The 22336-nt window shown below is 45.7% G+C and overlaps 2 protein-coding genes and 1 long non-coding RNA gene across 5 annotated transcripts; 2 read left to right on the plus strand and 1 right to left on the minus strand.

The window, feature by feature from the left end:
• Positions 1-7064: 7064 nt before the first annotated feature.
• Positions 7065-20102, minus strand: WFDC9 (WAP four-disulfide core domain 9). 3 transcript variants are annotated; one of them, XM_070801768.1, is made up of 8 exons: positions 19775-19926; positions 17801-17908; positions 14205-14248; positions 13512-13663; positions 12655-12799; positions 9325-11825; positions 7851-8000; positions 7065-7321 (listed from the first exon to the last, which is right to left on the minus strand). In XM_070801768.1, exons 1-6 carry the CDS (start codon positions 19832-19834, stop codon positions 11804-11806), a joined length of 531 nt encoding a protein of 176 aa, XP_070657869.1. In that variant the 5' UTR covers positions 19835-19926; the 3' UTR covers positions 7065-7321; positions 7851-8000; positions 9325-11803. The 3 variants fall into 3 exon arrangements, with proteins under 3 accessions (XP_070657869.1, XP_070657870.1, XP_070657871.1); XM_070801769.1 differs by having other exon boundaries at positions 13512-13660; positions 19775-19925; XM_070801770.1 differs by lacking the exons at positions 7065-7321; positions 7851-8000; positions 9325-11825 and adding an exon at positions 16924-17152 and having other exon boundaries at positions 12686-13663; positions 19775-20102.
• Positions 10777-14271, plus strand: LOC139186603 (uncharacterized). The gene is made up of 2 exons (XR_011570244.1): positions 10777-10883; positions 13900-14271. It is a non-coding gene; the product is annotated as an uncharacterized lncRNA (long non-coding RNA).
• On the plus strand, positions 18924-20422 carry LOC109567836 (WAP four-disulfide core domain protein 10A). Its single transcript, XM_019972850.2, has 2 exons — positions 18924-19168; positions 20097-20422. The coding sequence occupies exons 1-2, from the start codon at positions 19081-19083 to the stop codon at positions 20243-20245; spliced, it is 237 nt and encodes a 78-aa protein (XP_019828409.1). The 5' UTR covers positions 18924-19080; the 3' UTR covers positions 20246-20422.
• Positions 20423-22336: the final 1914 nt, after the last annotated feature.

Raw genomic sequence — 22336 nt, forward strand, 5'->3', positions numbered from 1 at the left:
GAAGAAACACAAGATACTGGGGAGATCACAGGGAAAATAACTCAGGAAAGTTACTTGGTTACTCCTAGGCTCACCTCCAAGCATGTATGGAAGCCTATTTAACATACCCTGCTGCTGCTGCTGCTAAGTCGCTTCAGTCGTGTCCAATTCTGTGCAACCCCACAGACGGCAGCCCACCAGGCTCCCCGGTCCCTGGGATTCTCCAGGCAAGAACACTGGAGTGGGTTGCCATTTCCTTCTCCAATGCATGGAAGTGAAAAGTGAAAGTGAAGTCCCTCAGTCGTATCCGACTCAGCGACCCCATGGACTGCAGCCCACCAGGCTCCTCCGTCCATGGGATTTTCCAGGCAAGAGTACTGGAGTGGGGTGCCATTGCCTTGAGAAATGAACAAATACATTGTCTAGGTCCCAGACTAGCCACTAGGTGGTACGCGGGCAGGGAAGTTACTGAATGAACTGCAAAGCTTTAGAAATTGTACTGACATTGGAACCACCACCTGCAGAAGACAGATGGAACTTTTAAACCTGAACCTAACCATTTCAATGACTTTTAAAAACAAAATATCAGCTTTTTCCAGTGGATTTAAACAAGACCCAAGAGTTCCATAATACAATGTTCAAAATGCCCAGTATATAATCCAAAATTATTTGGCATCTCACACACTAGCAAAGTAATGCTCGAAATTCTCCTAGCCAGGTTTCAACAATTCATTAACCATGAACTTCCAGATGTTCAAGCTGGATTTAGAAAAGGCAGAGGAACCAGAGATCAAATTGCCAACATCTGTTGGATCATAGAAAAAGCAAGAAAATTCCAGAAAAAACATCTATTTCTACTTTATTGATTACACCAAAGCCTTTGACTGTGTAGATCACAACAAACTATGGAAAATTCTGAAAGAGATGGGAATACCAGACCACCTTACCTGCCTCCTGAGAAATCTGTATGCAGGTCAAGAAGCAACAGTTAAACCAGACATGGAACAAGGACTGGATCCAAATTGGAAAAGGAGTACATCAAGGCTGTTTATTGTCACCCTACTTGTTTAACTTCTACACAGAGTACATCATGCAAAATGCCACGTTGGATGAAGCACAAGCTGGAATTAAGATTGCCAGGAGAAATATAAACAACCTCAGATATGCAGATGACACCATCCTTATGGCAGAAAGTGAAGAGAAACCGAATAGCCTCTTGATGAAAGTGCAAGAGGAGAGTGAAAAAAGCTGGCTTAAAACTCAACATTCAAAAAACAAAGATCATGGCATGCAGTCCCATGCCTTCCTGGCAAATAGATGGGAAACAATGGAAACAGTGACAGACTTTATTTTCTTGGGCTCCAAAATCACTGCAGATGGTGACTGCAGCCATGAAATTAAACGATGCTTGCTTCTTGGAAAGAAAGTTATGACCAACCTAGACAGCATATTAAAAAGCAGAGATGTTACTTTGCCAACAAAGGCTCATCTAGTCAAAGCTATGGTTTGTCCAGTAGTCATGTATGGATGTGAGAATTGGACTATAAAGAAAGCTGAGCAACAAAGAATTGATGCTTTTGAACTGTGGTGTTGGAGAAGACTCTTGAGAGTCCCTTGAACTGCAAGGGGATCAAACCAATCAGTCCTAAAGGAAATCAATCCTGAACATTCATTGGAAGGACTGATGCTGAAGCTGAAAGCTCCAATACTTTGGCCACTTGATATGAAGATCTGACTCATTGGAAAAAACCCTGATGCTGGTAAAGACTGAAGGCAGGAGGAGAAGACCACATAAGATGAGATGGTTGGATGGCATCACGGATTCAATGGACATGAGTTTGAGCAGGCTCCAGGAGTTGGTGATGGACAGGGAAGCCTGGAGTGCTGCAGTCCATGGGATCACAAAATGTTGGACACGACTGAGTGAGTGAACTAGAAACTGGATGAAGGAAAAGGAAAATAACAACTCATAAGGGAAAAGACTATCCAGAGACTCCAATTCTAAGATGAAATAAATGTTGGAATTATCTGACAAAGACTTTTTTCTTTTTACATTTCTTTGGTATTTTTTCATAAGATAGCAAGTAATAAAAATATAAAATACTTAGTATGCACATGTATACATGGACGTACCAGTGATATTTTCTCCACAAATTCACTGATGTTCTTGAAGAAGAGCAAAAACACGAGTGGAAGTTTTCTTGCATTCTGTTGATTCACATAGTAAAGATCCAAGATTACTCTATGCATCTAAAAACTTCTCTCTGTAAATAAATCATTTAATATTTTTTCAAAATTTTTAAACCTTGACCACACCTTAACTGTTCCAAAAACATCCATTCTTAGTTGATGAACAGCTTGTAATAGGCATCCTAATCTTTCCTATTTCTGTAACCTACTTTGTATTGAATGACAAAGGTCTTACAATAAGAGTTGTTCCCTCTTCTATAAAGTTGGGAGAGGCAAGATAATTATGATTGAGGGATTTTGTTGTTCTTATCTTTTTTAAAAATATATTTTCACTGCTGCTGCTGCTGCTAAGTTGCTTCAGTCATGTCCGACTCTGTGCAACCCCACAGACAGCAGCCCACCAGGCTCCCCTGTCCCTGGGATTCTCCAGGCAAGAACACTGAAGGGGTTGCCATTTCCTTCCCCAATGCATGAAAGTGAAAAGTGAAAGTGAAGTCGCTCAGTCATGTCCGACTCTTAGCGACCCCATGGACTGCAGCCTACCAGGCTCCTCCATCCATGGGATTTTCCAGGCAAGAGTACTGGAGTGGGGTGTCATTGCCTTCTCCGATTTTTTCACTGGAGTATAGTTATTTTACAAAGTTGTGTTAGTTTCTGCTGTACAGCAAAGTGAGTCAGTTATATACGCATATATCCACTCCTTTTTAGATTTGCTTCCCATTTAGGTCACTGATGAAGACTTGAAAGCAGCTACTATAGAAATTCTGCAGCAAGCAATTATGAACACCCTTGAAACTGATGGAAAAGTAAAAAGCCTCAGCAAAGAAATAGATGAGATAAAGAAGACTGAAATAGAAACTTTTTAAGAGAAGAATATGATAACTGAAATAAAAAACTCACTAGATGGGCTTAATATCAGAATGTAGATGACAGAGAAAAGAGCAGTGAACTTGAAGACAGAGCAATAGAAATTATCCAATTTGAACAACAGAGAAAAATATATTGAAAAAGGTATACAGAGCCTCAGGGATGATAACCAAAGTTCTGACATGTTTCCTTTCTTTCCTAGGGGAGAATTCTTTCATTCTTAGGAGAATCCTTTCTTTCCTAGGGAGGAGAATTCTTTCTACCTGGAAAAATTCCTCTCAATACTGGGGACTGAGCAATGCCTAAGCAATTATTCTTTCAGGGATGGGATGCTGTAAGCAAAATGCAACCATTCTCCCTTCTCCTTTTAAAAAAAAAATTTTTTTTTCTGTTTTTTTGTTGAAGTATTGGGCTCCCCTCATGACTCAGTGGTAAAAAAAAAAAAAAAAAATCTGCCTGCCAAGGCAGGAGACACAAGAGACTTGGGTTTGATTCCTGTTTGATCCCTGGATCAGGAAGATCCCCTGCAGAAGGAAATGGCAACCCACTCCAGTATTCGTGCCTGGGAAATCCCATGGACAGAGGAGCCTGAAGGGCTATAGACCATAGGGTAGCAAAGAGTCAGACACGAGTTAAGAGACGAAACAACGAATAGTCCATTTACAGTGTCCTGTTAGTTTCTGGTGTGCAGCAACGTGACTCTGTTTTATCCATGTTTATATGTATGGCACCACTTATACATGGAATCTAAAATATGGCACAAATGAGCTTATTCACAAAATGGAAACAAGCTCACAGTTCTCTTCTCCTCTTAGGTGGTTCTCTCGGGTGGTATTCCATGTGTTGCTCAGGTTTTCTTGCCCAGATTTTGTAAGTGGGCTCCAACGCTCCCCCAGAGCTGTTTTTGTTCACAGATAGCTGTCTAAGTATTGTCCTTTGTAGGAGGACAGAGACTGGGGTCTCCTAGGTCATTGTTTTATTGACATCATTCTGTATCCATATGTTTTGATCTGTCATATTTTCATTTTTCAGTTCAAAATATTTTCTACTTCCTATCATGATTTCATTTTGACCCATGGTTCCTTAGAATTGCCTTATTTTTAATTATGTATGGATAGTTTTCTAGCTATTTCATTTTATTTTCTAGTTTATTTCCACAGTGGTCACTTTGAATTTCCACCGTAGTCAGTTTGATTGCAATTTATTGACATTCACTGAGACATCCTTTAACGTTCCCATGTGGCTTTCCTGGTGGCTCAGTGGTAAAGAACCTTGCTTGCAATGCCATAGACACAGTAGAGGCGGGTCCAGTCCCTGGGTTGGCAAGAGCCCCTGGAGGAGGACATGGCAACTCACTCCAGTACTCTTACCTGGAAAGTCCCATGGACTGAGGAGCCTGGTGGGCTACAGTCCGCAGGGTCGCAAAGAGTCGGACATGACTGAAGGGACTGAGTACACATGCGCGTGCTCTGGGGGGAAAAAGTATATTCCGCAGAAATGCTGAATTCTTTGTTATTTACTTATTTATTTTTGGCTGCACTCGGTCTTTGTTGCTGCACTGGGGCTTCCTCTAGTTGCGGAGAGTGGGGACTCCCCTCTGGTTGTGTTGAGCAGGCTTCTCACTGTGGTGGCTTCTCTTGTTGAAGAGCCCGGGCTCTAGGTGCAGGGGCTTCAGTAGTTGTGGCACATGGACTTAATTACCCTGCGGCATGTGGAATCTTCCTAGACCAGGGATTGAACTCATGTTCCCTGCATTGGCAGGAGGATTCTTAACCACTGGACCACCAAGGAAGTCCTGAATTCTTTTTGATATAAGTCGAATAGTCACTTTATGTTGCTCAAATATTCTGTCTCTTTGCTGATTTTGTGGAGGAGGGAGCAGACATATCATCCTATTTTATCAGTTACTGAGAGAAGGATGTTAAAACTGTCTGCTGCTGATCAATCATGCTTGATCAACCATGGCAGGCCAGTTTACTTAGGACCAATCCTCCCAGTAAAGCCAAAATGAGATCCCCTGGGGGGCTCTCAGTACACATCTTTGAGTAGCAATCACCACCCATTTCCAGAGTGGGTTGACTCCACACTTTGAAGCTAGATAACCAGGTGCAAAGGCTGTTTCAGTGTGTTCCTAGCACACCCCTGGGGAAATGAGAGTCTTCTCTCTGACAAGTGATTCCAGAGATTTTTCTCAACTTTCTTTTTCTCTAATCACTCAACAGTGACTAGTTCATTGGTTTTGTCCTAAGGCAATCACCCCCTGCTTGTCCAGGAAAACATTGAGGACCTGTCCTCCATCATGCATCTCACTTAATGCTTTTTCTGCACAGTGCCCCTCTCTAACTCTATTCCCCACCAGACCCCTTCCCTGAAGCACATCTTTGTCCCCTGACACAGATAAACTTCCGTAAACTCAAGTGCAGAGGTGTTTGGAGAATGGGGTCTGCATATTCATTCATCATCAAGTTGCCCAGTGAGTTTGGATAGGTTCAGTCACCTGTTAGTTCCTGTTTGTTCTCCGTTACTAATTTTGGCAAACAGGATGAGATGGTTGGGTGGCATCACCAATTTAATGCACGTGAACTTGGGTCAACTCTGGAAGATGGTGAGGGACATGGAGGTCTGGCTTGCTGCAGTCCGTGGGGTCGCAAAGAGTTAGACATGACTTAGGAAATGAACAACAACAACTTATTCTCTGCAGGCTTAATGGGCATAACAGCACAGATCAAAATGGAAAAGTTGCAAATTAGAAATGCTAGGGCCATAGAATTTAGTACCAAATTCATGATCCAACCCTTTCGGCAAACTCGTCTGTTGCTATTGGAGGCAGGGGGAGGTTAGGGTAGCAGGCTTTCATGTCCTTCAAGCTCCCTTTCCTCTCCCCCCAAGTCTACATTTAATCTACTCAAGAAGGGAAAATAACTATCATTTGGGGCATTCCAATTCCTCTCTATCCTTCAAGATAGGACCAAGCATCTCTCCTTGCAGGAAGCCTGATTACATCTACCCACTGTCTTCTGTACTTTAATGCACTGTCTGTCCATTGGCCCCTTCTCGTCATGTCTCATTCAGGTTTCTAGCTGTTTGGATTATACCTCCTTCCTTGGGTAAAATGCTAACAGATAGAGTTTGTGACACCCTCATTTATGTGGAGTGGCCTTGCCACCATCTTGGGCACATGGTAGGCTACCACCCTCCAAAGGTTGCTTATGATTTCTAGGAGTATTTACATCTGAAAATAGCCCTGTAGGTGCCAAATGATTGAATAAGTAATGGTAACACGTTAGGCATTGTTCAGGAAGAGAACTTGGGGAGGCCAGGGGTATTTCCTTTCATTCTAGACCATTGGTGCTATCCCCTTTAGGTAAGATTGTAATTCATGTGTGTGCATTTGTGCTCAGTCGTGGCCTACTCTTTTTGACTCCATGAACTGTCAGGAGCCCATCAAATTCCTCTGTCTATGAAATTCTCCAGGCAATAATACTGGAGTGGGTTGCCATTTCCTACTCCAGGGGATCTTCCTGACCCAGGGATCAAACCCAAGTCTCTTGCATCTCCTGCCTTGGCAGGCAGATTCTTTACCAACTGTGCCACCTGGGAAGCTCATGAACTAGTTAAATCACAGGCCTGAGATTATAGGAGAAAGGCTACACCACGTTATGGGGATCTCAGAGGAACAGTGTTTTCTGTAGCCATAAGAACATCCCAGGGAGGTTGGTCCGTGGACAAAGAAGAGTAGAATCCAGAAATCTTGGCTAAGGACATCAAGCCCCTAAAGGGGGAGGAGGTAGGGGGATCCAAACCGGGAGGCAGGGACTTCCCTGGTGGTCCAGTGGTTAGGCCTCTGTGCTTCCACTGCGGAAGATACAAGTTCCATTAGTGGTTGGGGAGCTGAGATCCCACATACTGCAAGATGTGATCAGAAAAACAAAACAAAGCTGGGAGGCAGAAGTTGAGGGCATGTATAAAGTGGGGTGGGGATGGTCAGCGAACGATACGGGCCGGCATTATGGAAGAAGAAACAGATGTCTCCTTTACTGTCACAGCTTATTTGTCAAGGAATTAAAGCTGATAACATAATAGCTTAGGGAAGAGGGTTGGCAGGGGGACATTACCCGGGCCCACCCTCCTCGCCCCACCCAGAGCTGAGTCAGGAAGATGATCCTACTGGAGGTCACAGCACGGTCTTCCAAGGCCTCCTAGGTATCCTCCGACTCTCACGGGTGCTTTGTGGGCTGCACGGTGGACAGGATGTTGCTGATTTTGTGGTCTGTATTGCTGCTCACTAGGAGAGAGGAGGGGTAGGTACTCAGTCATCACACAATCCAGAGAAAACAGATCCTCCCAAACCATAGGGGCACGGGTGTGTTCTGCAATGTAGGGAAGGGCCACACAAGGTTTCTCCAGGGATGTTTTAAGTCAGCCATGAGCAAGGAGACATAAATGTCAGACCTCCTGAAGTCTGGATGAATCAGGTAGGCCCACAAGCAGACAAGGACTCAGATGAATGAAGAGGCAGGGGATCCCAGGTTTGATTAGATATTGGAACTGGGAGAAGGAGGGGAGGCTGAGTCTCCTGCAGTCTGTCTCCCCGCAATTTGGAATCCATAGTCTTTTGGTTTTCCTTTTTTAAAAAATCTTTTGGCTGTACCTTGGGGCATGTGGGATCTTATTTCCCCGATTATGGATCAAACCCATGCCCCCTGTATTGGAAGCACAGAGTTTTAACTACTGGACTGCCAGGGATGTCCCAGGAGTCCATAGTCCTTGAGAACCAAATGGCAAGGCAAGGAAGGGTGCTTCTTAGACCCTACCGTTCGGCTTCAGAAGCATGCAGACATCTCCGCAGAAGGCACTGCAGCAGTGATGACCGAGCTGACACTCCGTGTGAAGCTTGCACTTGATGGCACACTGCTCATTAGTGGGACTCTTGTTGCAGGGTTTCAGTTTCAGCTTTGGCTCAACTTAGAAGAGTACATGAGTACTGACTCCCAGAAGAAGAGCGTCCTCAGTATTATCAGCCCCTCCAAGACCCCAGGACCTGCTCCACTCATTTCTCTTCTTCCTCTGCCTGCCCGGGGGTCTAGGTGGACTTCCTAGTGCCCAGACTCAAGATCCTGCTCCCACCCCTGCCCCCAACAAACCCAGCCACCCTGAAGTCACCCCTGTGGAATTTAAACTCACAGAACCTGGGTCCTGAAACCCAAGTTTCAGAACAAAGAATCCCAAGAGATCTCCCAGTCTCCCACTCTCATTTTACAGAATGAGGGGAACCAGGTCCCAGAGCAGAGACTCCACTGTTTCACCTCTGGTGGAAATGGCCCTCCACACCTAGTTCTTCCCTAGAAACATCTATCACTAGTTATTCACTGCTCTTCTCCCCTCAATTCTATTGATTTCAATTTTTTTACACCAGTGGTTCTAAATTTCTCTTCATGGAACAGAATTTTTTTATTGGCCTTTAGTCTTGGAATATCTAGGCTTATTTTCCCCTCAATCTATTTTTTATTTGTTTTTTCATTGGAGTATAATTGCTTTACAATGTTGTGTTAGTTTCTGCTGTTACAACAGTGTGAATCAGTTAAATGTGAAAATATATCTCCTCCCTCTTGAGCCTCCCTGTCACTTCCCCCCGATTCCACCCGTCCAGGTCATCACAGAGCACCACCTTGAACTGCCTGTGCTGCACAGCAGCTTCCCACTAGGTATCTGTTTTACACACGGTACGGTATTTATGTCAGTGCTCTTCTTCCAACTCATCCCACCTTCTCCTTCCCCTGCTGTGTCCACAAGTTCCTTCTCTATGTCTGCATCCCTATTCCTACCTTGCAATTGGGATCATCAGTACCATTTTTCTAGATGAGCATGTGTTTTATTTCTCCTCTCCATACCCAATGTTCTGAAATACTCAGAACATTGTAAACAAAGGGCATATTTCAAGAAATTATTACCAGTCCTTTTCCAGTTTGCTGCTCATCCTTGAAACTCCTGAGAACATAAACTCCTGGTAGCTCAAGCTAAGCTCTAGACCCCATGGAGCTTTTCACTGCTAAGTGCTCTCCTGGACAAAAACTCTATGTGCACATGTTTAAAAAAAAAATCGCATTCCGTGTAGCATCAGAAGACCCTCAAGATTGAGAACAAAACATTCAGCCTTCCTCTGGTACCCGGACTTTAAAAAAACCACTGCTTCTATTACAGACCCTGGTTCTTCTCTGCAATTAGACCGAGAAAGGTCCTTTTGTTTCCTATTCCTTCTTCATCTGGACGCCCAGCCCAAATACCTACTGTAAGGTGGAAGTTCAAAGGAAGAATCTATTTTTTCTTTCCAGCTTCCTGAAACTGGCAGGATTGCCATGCAGGAGAGCATCAGCAGCGGGAGACCCAACGACTTCATGACGCTGACCCCGGACATGTCAAGGTGAGCCTGGCAGAAGACCCAGCACTTGGGCCAGGTTCTGCAGGGGCTCAAGAAGGGTTTCAGGGTGGGGAGTTGGGAGACCACGTGACCTTCTCTCAGTGCACCATCTGGTTCTGCCTCCTCTCCGTCTTCAGCCACCACTCCTGGGCTGGGCATTGATGTCTCAAGAAGCACTTGCCTCCTCTTATACTTTATATACTCCTCTCATTGTAGAAATGGATTCTTTGTACTTTACTAATTTTTATTTTAGCAGTTTGAAAAACACAGAAAAGTATGAAGAAGAGTAATGAGGTATTGTCAGTTGATTATCCATTACCTAGATATAGGTAGATACTAGGGCTTTTTATCTTTTATAAAAAAGAGCTGTAAACTCCCAAATTTTAAAAATTGTAATCCTATGATAAACTGTAATGAAAAAGAATATTTTTTAAATGTTTTTTAAATGTATGTATAACTGAATCACTTTGCTTTATAGTGATTTACAACATTGTAAATCAACTACGAAGTGAAGTGAAGTGAAAGTTGCTCAGTCGTGTCCGACTCTTTGAGATATAGTCCATGGAATTCTCCAGGCCAGAATACTGGAGTGGGTAGCCTTTCCCTTCTCCAGGGGATCTTCCCAACCCAGGGATCAAATCCAGGTCTCCCACATTGTAGGCAGATTCTTTATCAGCTGAGCCACAAGGGATTTTAAATAAAACTTAGTTCATTAATCTCCAAAATACTTGCACCTGTTTACAAGTATTTTACTGACAAAAATCAGGTCCTAGTTTCATGGTGAGAGAATTTGATGGAAAAAAAGGAATTGCAGAAATAATGATTGAAATAGGGATCTCCCTGGTGGTCCGGTGGCTGAGACTCCATGCTCCCAATGCAGGGGGACCCATCTTCAATTCCTGGTCAGGGAACTACATTTCACATGCTGAAACTAAAGATCTTGCATGCTGCAAGAAACAGGATCTCTAAACCAGGAGAAAGTAAAATACCACTTTGATGGTGAAGGGAAATCCCCAGGGGCGCTCCATAGTGGGGAGCCTGGAGCCCCACTCCTGAAGGATGTTTACCCAAGCCCCTGGCCCATTGTCCCTTTTCATTGTTCTGAGCTCTAAAGCTCAGTGTGCTAAGTCGCCTCGGTCGTGTCCGACTCTTTGCAGCCCTACGGACTACAGCCTGCCAAGCTTCTCTGTCCATGGGATTCTCCAGGCAAGGTTGCTACAGTTGGTTGCCATTTCCTTCTCCGGGGATCTTCCTGACTGAGGGATTGAACCCAGGTCTCTTGCATTGCAGGTGGATCCTTTACCGTCTGAACCACCAGGGAAGCCCAACAACAGAGGTTATCAAGGGTGCTTGCTCCCGGGGCGAGAGTGATATGGAGGCCAGCATCTTAGGTCTTACTTCACGAGTCTGGTTTTTCATAAATAGGCAGGTAAGAGACTGTCATGTGTTCACCAAATCCATTTTCCTGTTCTTATTGAGCATAGAGCTAGACTATAATTCTTAGTCTTTTTTGCCAATAGGTGGGACCACATAATGGCAAATAGAATATTGGAGAGAAATAATAAACTTCATTTCTAGGCCTGGCCCTTAAAAGTTAAGGGCCTCCATCCTAGCTTTCTTTTCCCATCTGCTGGCTGGATGCAGAAGCAGCCATAGGAGATGATGGATCTATAGATGGGAGGAGCCAGGACCCTTGAATCTTGACATGGATCATTCATTGATCACCCTGATGTATTATGAATAAGGATAAACTTTACTGTGTTGACCACATACGTTTTTTAAATTATTTTTTAACTTATTTATTTGTTTATTTATTTCTGACTGAGCTGGGTCTTCGTTGCTGCAGATGTGGGCTACTCTCTAGTTGCGCTGTGCGGGCTGCTCTTTGTGGTGGTTCCTCTTGTTGCAAAGCACACGCTCTAAGGCCTGCGGGCTTCAGGAGTTGCAGCACGTGAGATCTAGAGCACGTGGCCCCCCAAGATTTTTATAAACTCTGTATTTTTGCTACAACCATGACTATGCCAGACTAATACATGGGTCTAATTGAAAGGCAGAGTTGAGTGCCTGTGCCCATGATGGGATGGGAACACCTCTGGGAGCTGTTGAGGGTTATAATGAAAGAAATGAAGTCACAGGGATAAAGTACCAACAAACACAGAATGCTCAAGTTGGTGCATCAGTTTATTTGGCAAAGACGTGAGCCTTCTCAAGATTGAAAGGTCAAGGAAGAACAGAAATCCTCAGCTGGAGCGAGTGGGTATCCCAACAGAGAACCAGGCAGCCCTCTTCTTGGCCACATAGCCTCTAGCCCACACTAGTTGGGAGGAGGTCAGCTAGAAACTAGGATTTTCACTTGAATTTAAAAGGTTCCCTGGAAGAGAAAAGTTAAGTGGTTAAAAGTCACAGAACTCTGGGGGGCATCCATTCCCAAACTTAACTCCTCCCTTGGTCCCAGTTAAGCACCAGGTGCTTCCCTGGTGGCTCAGAGGTTAAAGTGTCTGCCCGCAATGCGGGAGACCTGGGTTCGATCCCTGGGTCGGGAAGATCCCCTGGAGATATGAATGAATGCTGGAAAAAGTTAACAAACTGACATCACAGTCCTATAATTTAACAAGAGCCAAGGAGACAGAAATGGCAACCTACTCCAGTATTCCTGCCTGGAGAATCCCATGGACGGAGGAGACTGGTGGGCTACAGTCCACGGGGTCACAAAGAGTTGGACATGACTAAGCGACTTAACTGACTTTCTAGTCCCAGTTAATGGAAACAGGAATTCTTCCTAGAAGATCAGGAGTTACCTGCTTTTAATCAATTTCTCTCAAGAGATTTGCCAGTTGAGCAGACAAGTAAAGACCTGGTCTCCTTGGGCCTGGCTAAGAAAAGGGGCCAGTGGAGAGGCCAGATTGAGGCAATAATAGGAACCTTGGACAAGGGAAGGATGAACAAATTGATGGGTGATGTTGCGGGGAATTGAATGAGAGTGAAAAAATACGTGGAGGGCCCCCATGCTGGTATCTTGTTTACTTTGCAGTGAGTGGCAGCCTAGGTGTGGGGGCAGGAGGACGTTGCCTTATGCCGCTTGTTTCTTTGACCAGGGTTTGGGTGATGATGTCTTCGGTCCCAGGTCACACCTTCTGAACAAGGGCAAGGAGCAGTAAGGAAGCATCCGCGGGCCAACCTTCCCACCCCAATCAACTCACTCATTGTTCAGGCAGATGTTTCCACAGTAGGTCCAGCAGCATGTGTGATTTGGAAAGGAACATTCCCTTAATTTAGTGCATCTTTTTACACAATACCTTAATGATGGAGGCTGTACCCAGCATTGATCAATGTCTTTTATTTCATCTGGAATCAAGAGCATAGAAGTTGGCAGTGTCTATCCACCCAGTACTTGGACAAGAAATCTTTTCTCAAGTTGAAAAATCCCTGAGCTGTAAGTCACAAGATATTTTTCTGACTTTGAAGAGAATCCCTCTGTGAACCCTAGGCAGTGGCTTTTTACAGAAGACCATCCTTATATGGCATGACTTCCCTCTTACCACATGTTCCCACAGCATTGCAGGGCTGCAGGTTCTGTCCAGGTTGCCTAAAGATGGGGCCTCGGACAACCCCAACACAGATGACACCACCTCACCAAGTCCGTTCCCACATAACTTTAGATTGCAAGGTCTGCAATGGTCTCTAGCTCCAATTTCCATACCCAATTTTCAGATTGGAAAACTGTGGGCTCAGAGGGAAACTCTGTGTTGGTCTTTCCTCCACCCAAGGTGGTCTGACATTGGCCACTATTGTATGCTGCTAGGTTATGGAATGTGGGCAAAAGCTACATTCCCTTTCCATGTACCCACTACGGCTTTCAGAGCTGGGAAAGGAAGCTTAAGGAGATGCCAGTTTGGGAACAGCCAACCTAATCTTTCTTGGACATCTCTTGCTTGAAGGAGGACTCTGTTCATTTAAAGGGTGATCCTAGAAATGTGGGCCCTGAATCAGTTATACAAGACACCCCAGGCCTGGACAAAGCACCCTCCTCCCTGTCCTCCCTGGCCACACCACCTACATAGAAGTTTGTTCTTGATGCCTCCCAACACAGGCAGAAACATCACAAGCTCATAGGTGAGAAGCATGAGTAGAAGAATCCAGGGCTTCATGGTCGTTTCTACGTGTGTGTGGATTAGGTTTTGGCAGAAAGCAGGTCTTTTCCCGATGCTACTAGAGATAGGAATTAAGGGGACAGGGTAGGAAAGAAAGAGAAAATGCCTGTGAATATTGTGTTGTTCTTCTCCTACTTTTCCTTTCCGCCCGCTGGCCCCAGCAACACAGCAAACTAGCCAGTGGCTTCCCTGGACTTCTTCCCCATTCACATTAGGTACCCCTTCCTTTATGAAATTACTTTTTTTTTTTTTAATGCATTGTTTTTTTCTGATCAAAAAGCAATTTATCTTCAGGTTGTATTGTTAAAAAAATACAAACAGGAGAGCTTCCCTGGTGGCTCAGTGGTAAACAATCCACCTACCAATGCGGGAGAGACGCGTTTGATCTCTGGTCTGGGAAGACCCCACGTGCCACGGAGCAACTAAGCATGTATGCCACAACTATTGAACTTGTGCTCTGGAGCCCGGGCGCTGAAACTACTGAGCCCACGTGCTGCCACTACTGAAGCCCGAACACTCTAGAGCCTGTGCTCAGCAGCAGGAGAAGCGGCTGGAACGAGAAGCTCGTGCACTACAAACAGAGAGTAGCCCCCACTCACCGAAACAAGAGAAAAGCCTGCACAGCAACGAAGACCCAGCACAGCTATTTAAAAAAAAAAAGAAGAAGAAGAAGAAATGGGTAAGCATTATCCATTATTCCACTACCCAGAGATAACTGTATAATGTCTATGCTTTTATGTTGCGGTCATTATTTTACGAAATTGGAAAAATAGACTACTTGAAATAATCTGATCTGTTAAGAACACAGGTAACAGGATGATGTAGTGGAAGTTTTAGTTGAGACCTTAAGACAGAGTGGATGAGATAGATGACTCAGCAGGACTTGAGAAAAGTTGCTGGCCAAACTTAGAAGCAAGACTTTCACACAACATTGTGAAGCAACTATACTCCAATAAAAATTAATAAAACTGTAAAAAACTGAAAAAAAAAATTTCATCTGCAAAGATGATCCAAAGTTGAAGGCGTTATGAGAGAAGATGCTGCAGGAGACCTCATTGGTCAGAAGCTTTGCCCAGAGAAGTAGACATGCTGTCTTCCAATTCCAAGCTGGGGGCATGAGCTCTGTGGCTGCTACTCAGAGTCTCCAGTATGTCCCCAAAAGTTTACAGAGACACTGTAGACTTGTGTTCCAGTCATGACTGAAAACTCTAAAGGGTGAGGAATGTGTCTAAAGCGACCTGTAGTAGCAGAGAAGAGGGCTACAGTTTGAGAAGTATCTAATTGTAAATGGCCTGATGCCATTTTGTGTCTCCAATGAACTCTTGAAATCACCCATAAAAGAGGACCAAAAGCCCAATGCCAGCCAGTGATCACACCTATTGTGTAAGAACTTTCCCAGTCTCTCTTAGTGGTCCTTCCTCCCTCTACTACCCAGGGGGCAGAAACTTTTTTAAACCAGTTGGGGGCAGAGGAACAGAATCACAAAGAACCCAAGAGAAAGATTTTGGCCACATCCTCTTCCACAGCTGGAGCCTCTGAGAAAAAGGAGGATCCACAGTTCTAAGCAATTTAGGAAGTTGTGGCTAACTTTGTGGGCCTGCACATTCTAATGATTAGGTTGAGAAAATGTTTTGTGACTAAAGTCACAGAAGTTATGGGCAGCTACCAAAGTTTTCCTGAAGAAGCAAGGGAAAAACTAGCTGTTTCCTGAATAGAATAAAATCTATTCTGAATAAATAGATTGTGAATAAAATCAAACAGAGCAGGCAGGGGACAAAAATAATATGATCACATCACACAAGTCATGCCAACAATAAAATGATAAATATTACGATCATTCCCCATGTCATGAAGAAAACAGGCAAAAATCCATACATTTGTAGAGTTGCCATTCTAGTTAAGTAAGAGAATAAGGAAATATATATTTGATAGTAAGCACTCAGGAGAAGGAAATGGCAACCCACTCCAGTATTCTTGCCTGGAGAATCCCATGGACGGAGGAGCCTGGGGGGCTACAGTTCACGGGGTCGCAAAGAGTCAGACACGACCGAGCGACTTCACTCACTCACTCACTCAGGAGAAAACAAAGAAGCAGAAAAAAGATGAGATAGCCTGCTGACAACTGGCAGCTGAGGGGTGGAGGACATGGGGGGAAGGAGACTTAATTAGAAGTCCCCGCCCTCTCCCATCTGCTTCCTTCATCCATTATCTGCTATCTTGCTCTCTTAAAACCAAACAGGAAGAAAAATGAAAGAATCTAAGAAAAGGGTAAAATTCTGATATCACAGATTACATAGTAACAAGGTAGAGGTTGTTTCTCTCCCTGAAAGTCTTTAGAAATTTTCAGTCCACCAGAAGACTACTGTCCAATATGGTAGCTGCTGACACCTATGACTATATAAATTAACTTAAAGTGCAAGATGAACAACAAAGTTTTACTGTGTAGCTCAGGGAATTATACTCAGTATCTTGATGGAATATAACCTTAAAAAAAAAAAAAAACTATGCTGTACACCTGAAACGAACACAATCAACTGTCCTTCAGTTAAAAATTAAACTTAAGTTTAGTTTCCAGGCATTTCAGGCTTCAATATCCACATGAAGCTAGTGGCTAGTCTATTGGATAGGTTAGATGTAAAATATCTCCATCATCACAGAAAATTCTATGAAACCACACTACTCGGAATGAAACAAAATGCCTTTGCTTAAAAGCAAGGCTAGTGCTAGAGATCATTTAAAAGGTGTGGAATTTTTCAAAGGGATCTTTGAAAACTCATTGTCCACTCAGAATACGTGAAATTTGGAAGTTGCAAAAATGCACATTTTAGGCATGTGAATCCCTCGATGCATTGACTTAGAGGCAAATTGGATTTAGGAGATGAGGAGAGACAGTAAGAGAAGGAGATTAATGAAGAAGAGGAGAGGAAAAGCCCTTAAAACGTAAAAAAAGCGACTTCCTGGTGGTCCAGGGGTTAAGACCACGCTTACACTGCAGGGAGCACAGGTTCAATCCTGGCTGGGGAACCAAGACCCCACATGCCTCCCGGCACAGTCAGAAAAACTGGAAAGGTAAAAGATCAGATGTCCGGGGGCTTCCACTCAGATGCGTATATTTGCTCTCCAACCATGTCCATTCAGAACCCACATTCTTGCCAGCCTGCTTCAGCAGGGCATGGGGAGGGCAAACTGTGAAGTTCACCTACTGACACATTGGGCAATATTTATACCAAAGGATACCACTTAACTGGTGAAGCTCCAAGCTAAAGGTGAACTTTCTTTATGCACAGTGGGCTTCCAGAAATCCTGTAAATCACTCACATTTTTTTTGCACTGGAAAGCCAGCTGAGAGTGGTAAGAGTCCCAGTCCTTGGGCCGGGCTCAGTGTTCTTCTGATCCTCCAAAGGCAGCAGCACATAGCAAGACAGGTATGTAATGAGGATGCTCTGTTAACCACTGATAGGCAGGGGTAAGGCATAAGAGAACTGGGTGGAGCTGGGCATGGATTGGGACTGGCCTCTGAATTCTTGACACCCCCGCCTTTTGCACACTGAAGAAGGAAGACAGACACAATAAATTCAAAGCAATGGGTTCAATGAAGCTGTTTATTTGTATTCAAAAATAGCGTTCTAGATGCAAGTTTGCCAGAGCTTTGAGACCTGTTCATTTAAAAAGCCTCATTCTTCGTCCTGTTCTCTGAGCTTCTCACTTGTCCCTAGAGGGCTTGTTCAGGATCCTGGGGATGCCCAGTCCCCTTCTTTGCACACCTCAGGTGTCCTAAATGATCCCAGAGAGGAAAAGTATCATCCCGCGCAGGCTGTGTACCACTCACATACAGAGGTCTGGGCGAATCTTTTGGCCATGATGACATAGGGTGTATGGCAATGAAATGGTCTCTAGGCATCACAAAGACACACAACTACTGCCCCCTCCCCCAAATTCAGGGTCCTGGGCTCTCTAGATGTTAAAGGAGAGAACCGGGGCTTTCTAGTCAGGGATATTGTCATCTTGTTTACTCTCTGCTCCTTTTACCAGAGCACTTCAAACAGTTCCCATGCCCTCTCTATCAACTTTCTTATTCATACCTCAGGCAATAATCCCCATTTAACAGGAAGAATGTTGATATCACTGGGAAGGAAACTCATCTGAGCAAGCCACAAATAAAAACTCACGCCTCAAAACCCTTACCTCCACCTACCTCTGAAGGCATCTGAGTGGAGTGTCTGCAGTAACAGGCTGTTTTTTTATCTGGCTTCTTCCTACTGGGAGAGTCGGTGGAGGGGCGGGAGGGGGCAGGGGTTGTGGTCTGGAACAGGGAGCAGAAGAGGAGAAAAAGTCAGTTCAAAGGCTGGGAACTTAAAGGTGATTTTGGTTGCAGCCCATCTTTCATTCCCACTCAGGAACATTCTGGTCACATCGCAGCCTCTGTGATATTCACCCATCCAGAAGTCCTGGATTTTCTTTGATGTGAGAAGTGTCTCCTGCTAAGCCAGGAAGAACACTGTGTACCTAACTCACTTTCTCACCCACAAATTCCAGCTGCCTTACTTTAAAAGAAAAAGAAAAAAGGACTTCTGAATAAAAATGTTCAACAGGATATTGTCCAGATAATCCGTAATTAATGTAATCCTGCTGCTGCTGCTACTAAGTCGCTTTAGTCGTGTCTGACTCTGTGAGACCCCACAGATGGCAGCCCACCAGGCTCCCCCATCCCTGGGATTCTCCAGGCAACGCTGGAGTGGGTTGCCATTTCCTTCTCCAATGCATGAAAGTGAAAAGTGAAAGTGAAGTCGCTCAGTCATGTCCGACTCTTAGCGACCCCCATGGACTGCAGCCTACCAGGCTCCTCTGTCCATCGGATTTTCCAGGCAAGAGTACTGGAGTGGGATGCCATTGCCTTCTCCATAATGTAATACAGATGCTTGACAATAGGCATTTATGTTAAGTGAGGGCTGTGCAATTATGAGAAATCATATTTTGTGAAATATTTACAATATTCATTAAGAGTGGAGAGGATGGGTAACAAAAGCTGGGTGATTCAAAATGTGAGAAGACAAAGAACTGTACATAGTAAATATGCAAAGAACTAGAAAGACAGTATAACAGGGCCCATGTTAATTCCAGGCAGTGAGATGATCATCTTTTTTAACACTCTTTGTCTCTTTTCTTATAAATTATTTTGTAATTACAAAATAGAAATAGTTACATCTTCCAGAAAAAAAAAAAAAAAACTGTTCACAAAAGAGGAAGATTAGCTGTGAGAGGAGGACCGTCCCTGTAGGAGCCCCAGTGCCACAGGAGTGGGCCGTGGTGAGGGGCAGGCCACGTGAGGAACAAGGACTCCTTGCTCTGCCCCGGCTTGGCCAGGATAGGCAGCGAGGAGCCCAGGATCACCTTCCTTCCTTCCCTTCTCTCTCCCCACTCAACTCTCCAGGGGAGTCCAGGCCAGACGGAGTGCTCACCACTCAGGCCAGAGTCATGAGAGCCCAGGCTCTGCTGCCCATCCTGCTCCTCTGCGTTCTGCTGCTGCAGGCCAGGGGAAGGCAACACAGCCAGAAGACGAACCGTAGGTGGTGGGGGAGGGGGCGGGAGGGGGCGGGGGAGGGGTGACCCGTCCAGTCTAAGGAGGACCTGGGAGTTCGAACTTTCCGGCACATCCTATTCGGTTGGAACACAGCACTGTGAAGACTCTGGTTCGTCCCAAACCACGGCCCTCCAGCCTCTTTATCTGGCTCTGGGAAGAGTGATGGGGGTGGAGGGGGAAACTGCATCTTTTCATTCCCCATCCCTCGAATCCAGAGACCTGTGGTACCTACGACAGGGAAAGATACACCTGAGGGAGAATCAGGTGGGAAAACAAACAGCTATTCTTTGGTTTATGCACACAGGTGACAGGTAAACATTCCGAGACATTCAGGGGAGCAGGTGTAGAGTGAAAGTACGTGGGAGAGCAACATTTGGGGTGCAAGGGTCAAGGTAAATTTATCTCAGAGGGAGCAGGATGCTGAGAGTGGAAGGGAAACACTGAGGGTGCTACTTTGCTGGGAAGCGGCAGGGATGGAGCAGACAGTGGCAGCATGAGAGGAGAGAGACGACGAAGGGGCAAGTTCATCTTCCTCTCTGGTCCCCGCGGATCGTGGAGAGTAGGGGAGAGTTAGCAGGTCATCCTCGCCTTTGTGGAGTTCTCAGGGGTCGGGTGCAGGCTCTGAGGAGGTGACTTGGCCAAGGCCATGACAAATATGGGAGACGGAGTCCTGTTGCAGGATTATGGAGAGAGTCCAGGAAGTCCAGGCATCGAGGTCAATTGGGGAAGAGTAGGAGGAGTGGATTTAAGATACTACCCATCACCAGGATCTGGTGAAGGGCGGAGGTGAGTTCCCTGAAAAGTCCAAGAGTCATGAGTGGGCCTGTGTCTGGGGTCTTGGAAGTTTTAAGCTTTAGAGAGGTATTCTCAGGGGCCTGGTTCCACTGACCTTTCATCTGCTCTGTTTCAGAAAAGCAGCAACCCCCAGAAATCAAGCAGTGTGAGAAAAGACCCAAAATATATATGTGCAAAATCCCCTGCACAGATGATCGAGAATGTCAAGCAAATAACATATGTTGTTCAACCTTCTGCGGGAACATTTGCATGAACGTCCTGTGAGTCAGGGAGCCTGGGGCCTTACATCTTGCCCCCCCTCCAGCCGTCTCTGCAGACACTGTACCTGCGGCTGAAGATAAGAACCTGACCCTGAATACAGGATGTCGACAGGAACGCCACCCTGTCCAGCTAGTATCTGAACAACCTGTCCCTGTCAAATAAACCAGAACGAATGTGGAAGGGCCTGCCTAGTTCACTCCCAGTGCCTGTGATCGTGGAGAACCCGGCACAGACCCCAGAGGGCCCCCGCCTTTCTGGGTCTGAGTCTCTGATCTCTCCCCTTGTCAAGCTTTTCTGCTCCCCCTCCCCACCTCCCCCTGCTTCCCTGCCAGCCCCCCTCTTCCTCTGCTCACTGAACCAGGAATTCCGGGGGAGGACCTGCTCGGTGGCACCTCCTGGTCCTCAGGAGAACGTGCCTCGCCCAGAGCCACAAAGGGCCAAGTTCAACATGACATGCCACGAGGCTAGACCCTGGGGCACAGAAGGGGAGGCCCCTGAGAAGGACTCTTCTTAAACTTGGTCCACCCCCATCCCATCCTGCTCATCATCCTTGAGAGGCTCAGGTCACTGTCTCTTTGCAACAAAGAAAGTGAATCCCAAGTGAGATGACATGTCCAAGGTCAAAGGAGAGGGAGAAGTCGTGGTCTGCTTGGAGGAGGAGGTTTCCTCTGTGCTCCCCTCTCTGCATCCCAGTGGGACGGTCCACGGGGAGTGAGTCCTGTGCTGTCCCCACTCCAGCACCACCAACAGGCTGCTTGTGGAATGAGGCCTGGCTGCGATCCCTGAGACTCCAGGCCCTTCCTTTAACTGTGCGGTCCCAACCTTTCCTTATGGCCTCATCTTTCTTCTTTTTTTTAATCCAGAGGGAGGAACAGTTGGTTCAGGGTGATGTGACAGGATTAATTGGCACAGGATGCCTTGGGTCTTGCCCCTGATTTCATGGTGAGTCAGTAGAAATTCCTCCCTGGGGTCCAGAGTCCCTACTACTCTGTACAATCACCACTTCTCTGATGTGGTCCTGGGACTAAGTCCAGAGACCGGGCGAGTGTGTCCAGCTGGGACGTGGGGTCAATTGTGAAGAACTTGGGAGGGCAGACCCTGCTGGAGGCATGGATGTGGTGCTATGCTCCAGGCCAGTGGCTCCTGCTGAGCATCAGTGAAGGAGACACACCATGCCTCCATCAGCCCAGAGCCTCTGACCCATCTCAGGAGCATCACAGGGCTTCTGGTACTGCAGGGTCTCCTCCACTTCTGCTAAAAGCTGTCTTTGGACAAGGGGCCTTAGGAAAGAGATCACGATCCACTAGCAATTCAGACATCATTGGAGGTAGTTGGGTGCTAAGGGCATGCTCTAAAGGAGCTCTTATGTGGTACTTCTTCAGATAACCTCACTCTGCAAGCGTTTTCCCAAGCTTGGCTATCCCCTCAAACACCGTGGGACAGACTATTAAGAGAGGCAAAATCACCTGCCAGGGGACCACATAGTGAATGGCCTCCCAAGTCCAAGCCCATCGTGTCCTACTCCATGGGTGTATCGGAGATACCAGGCTGACCTATTCCTTGCCACTGGTGGACACCGTGGGCCGTGAATTTTACTGGAAGCAGCTGTTCTTCTCCTTGTGGTAACTGGTGCCCTGACCCTCTCTGGACAGTCCACCCAGCTCTGGAGAACTCAGAGGCCACACCTAGAACGCTATGGCTAGGAGGAGTGCTTGCCCGGCTACCACTTCGTGTTCTATTTTTATTAGAATAAACAATGGCCTCTTTATTACATAAAAGGGAGGAGTCGGGGGGTCCCTTGGAAGACCTTGAAATCTATGGAGACAAAGGAGGAAACAAGTGCAGAGTTTGCCATGATCTGGGTCTCCAAAAGGTCAAGTCCCTGCCTACAGAAAATCGCAGATCAGGACTGATCTGTTCGTGACAAACACATGGGCTCCTGGTTGCTTTGCCTTATTCACTCATTCATTTATCTATTTGCCTGTCTCTCTATATATTTATTTATTGCATGATTTGTTGTCCTCTCAAGTTCCAGTCTTCTAGCAAATTTTTACCTCTGGTTCCTATCAACCAAGATAATCGGAAGTAGCTTTC

The sequence above is a fragment of the Bos indicus genome, chromosome 13, assembly GCF_029378745.1.
Source record: "Bos indicus isolate NIAB-ARS_2022 breed Sahiwal x Tharparkar chromosome 13, NIAB-ARS_B.indTharparkar_mat_pri_1.0, whole genome shotgun sequence".
Classification (NCBI taxonomy): domain Eukaryota; kingdom Metazoa; phylum Chordata; class Mammalia; order Artiodactyla; family Bovidae; genus Bos; species Bos indicus.

What these genes read in the sequence shown, in the direction of transcription:
- LOC109567836 (XM_019972850.2), top strand. Translation starts at nt 19,081, where the DNA reads ATGAGAGCCCAGGCTCTGCTGCCCATCCTGCTCCTCTGCGTTCTGCTG. An exon ending in ACACAGCCAGAAGACGAACC is followed by an intron (nt 19,169 to 20,096) that starts GTAGGTGGTGGG and finishes GCTCTGTTTCAG; the next exon opens with AAAAGCAGCAACCCCCAGAA.
- WFDC9 (XM_070801768.1), bottom strand. Translation starts at nt 19,834, where the DNA reads ATGGCCTTGGCCAAGTCACCTCCTCAGAGCCTGCACCCGACCCCTGAG. An exon ending in CCACTCAGATGCCTTCAGAG is followed by an intron (nt 14,249 to 17,800) that starts GTAGGTGGAGGT and finishes TTTTTTAAATAG; the next exon opens with CTGTGCTGGGTCTTCGTTGC. An exon ending in AACATCTGCCTGAACAATGA is followed by an intron (nt 11,826 to 12,654) that starts GTGAGTTGATTG and finishes TTTCTCTTCCAG; the next exon opens with GGAACCTTTTAAATTCAAGT.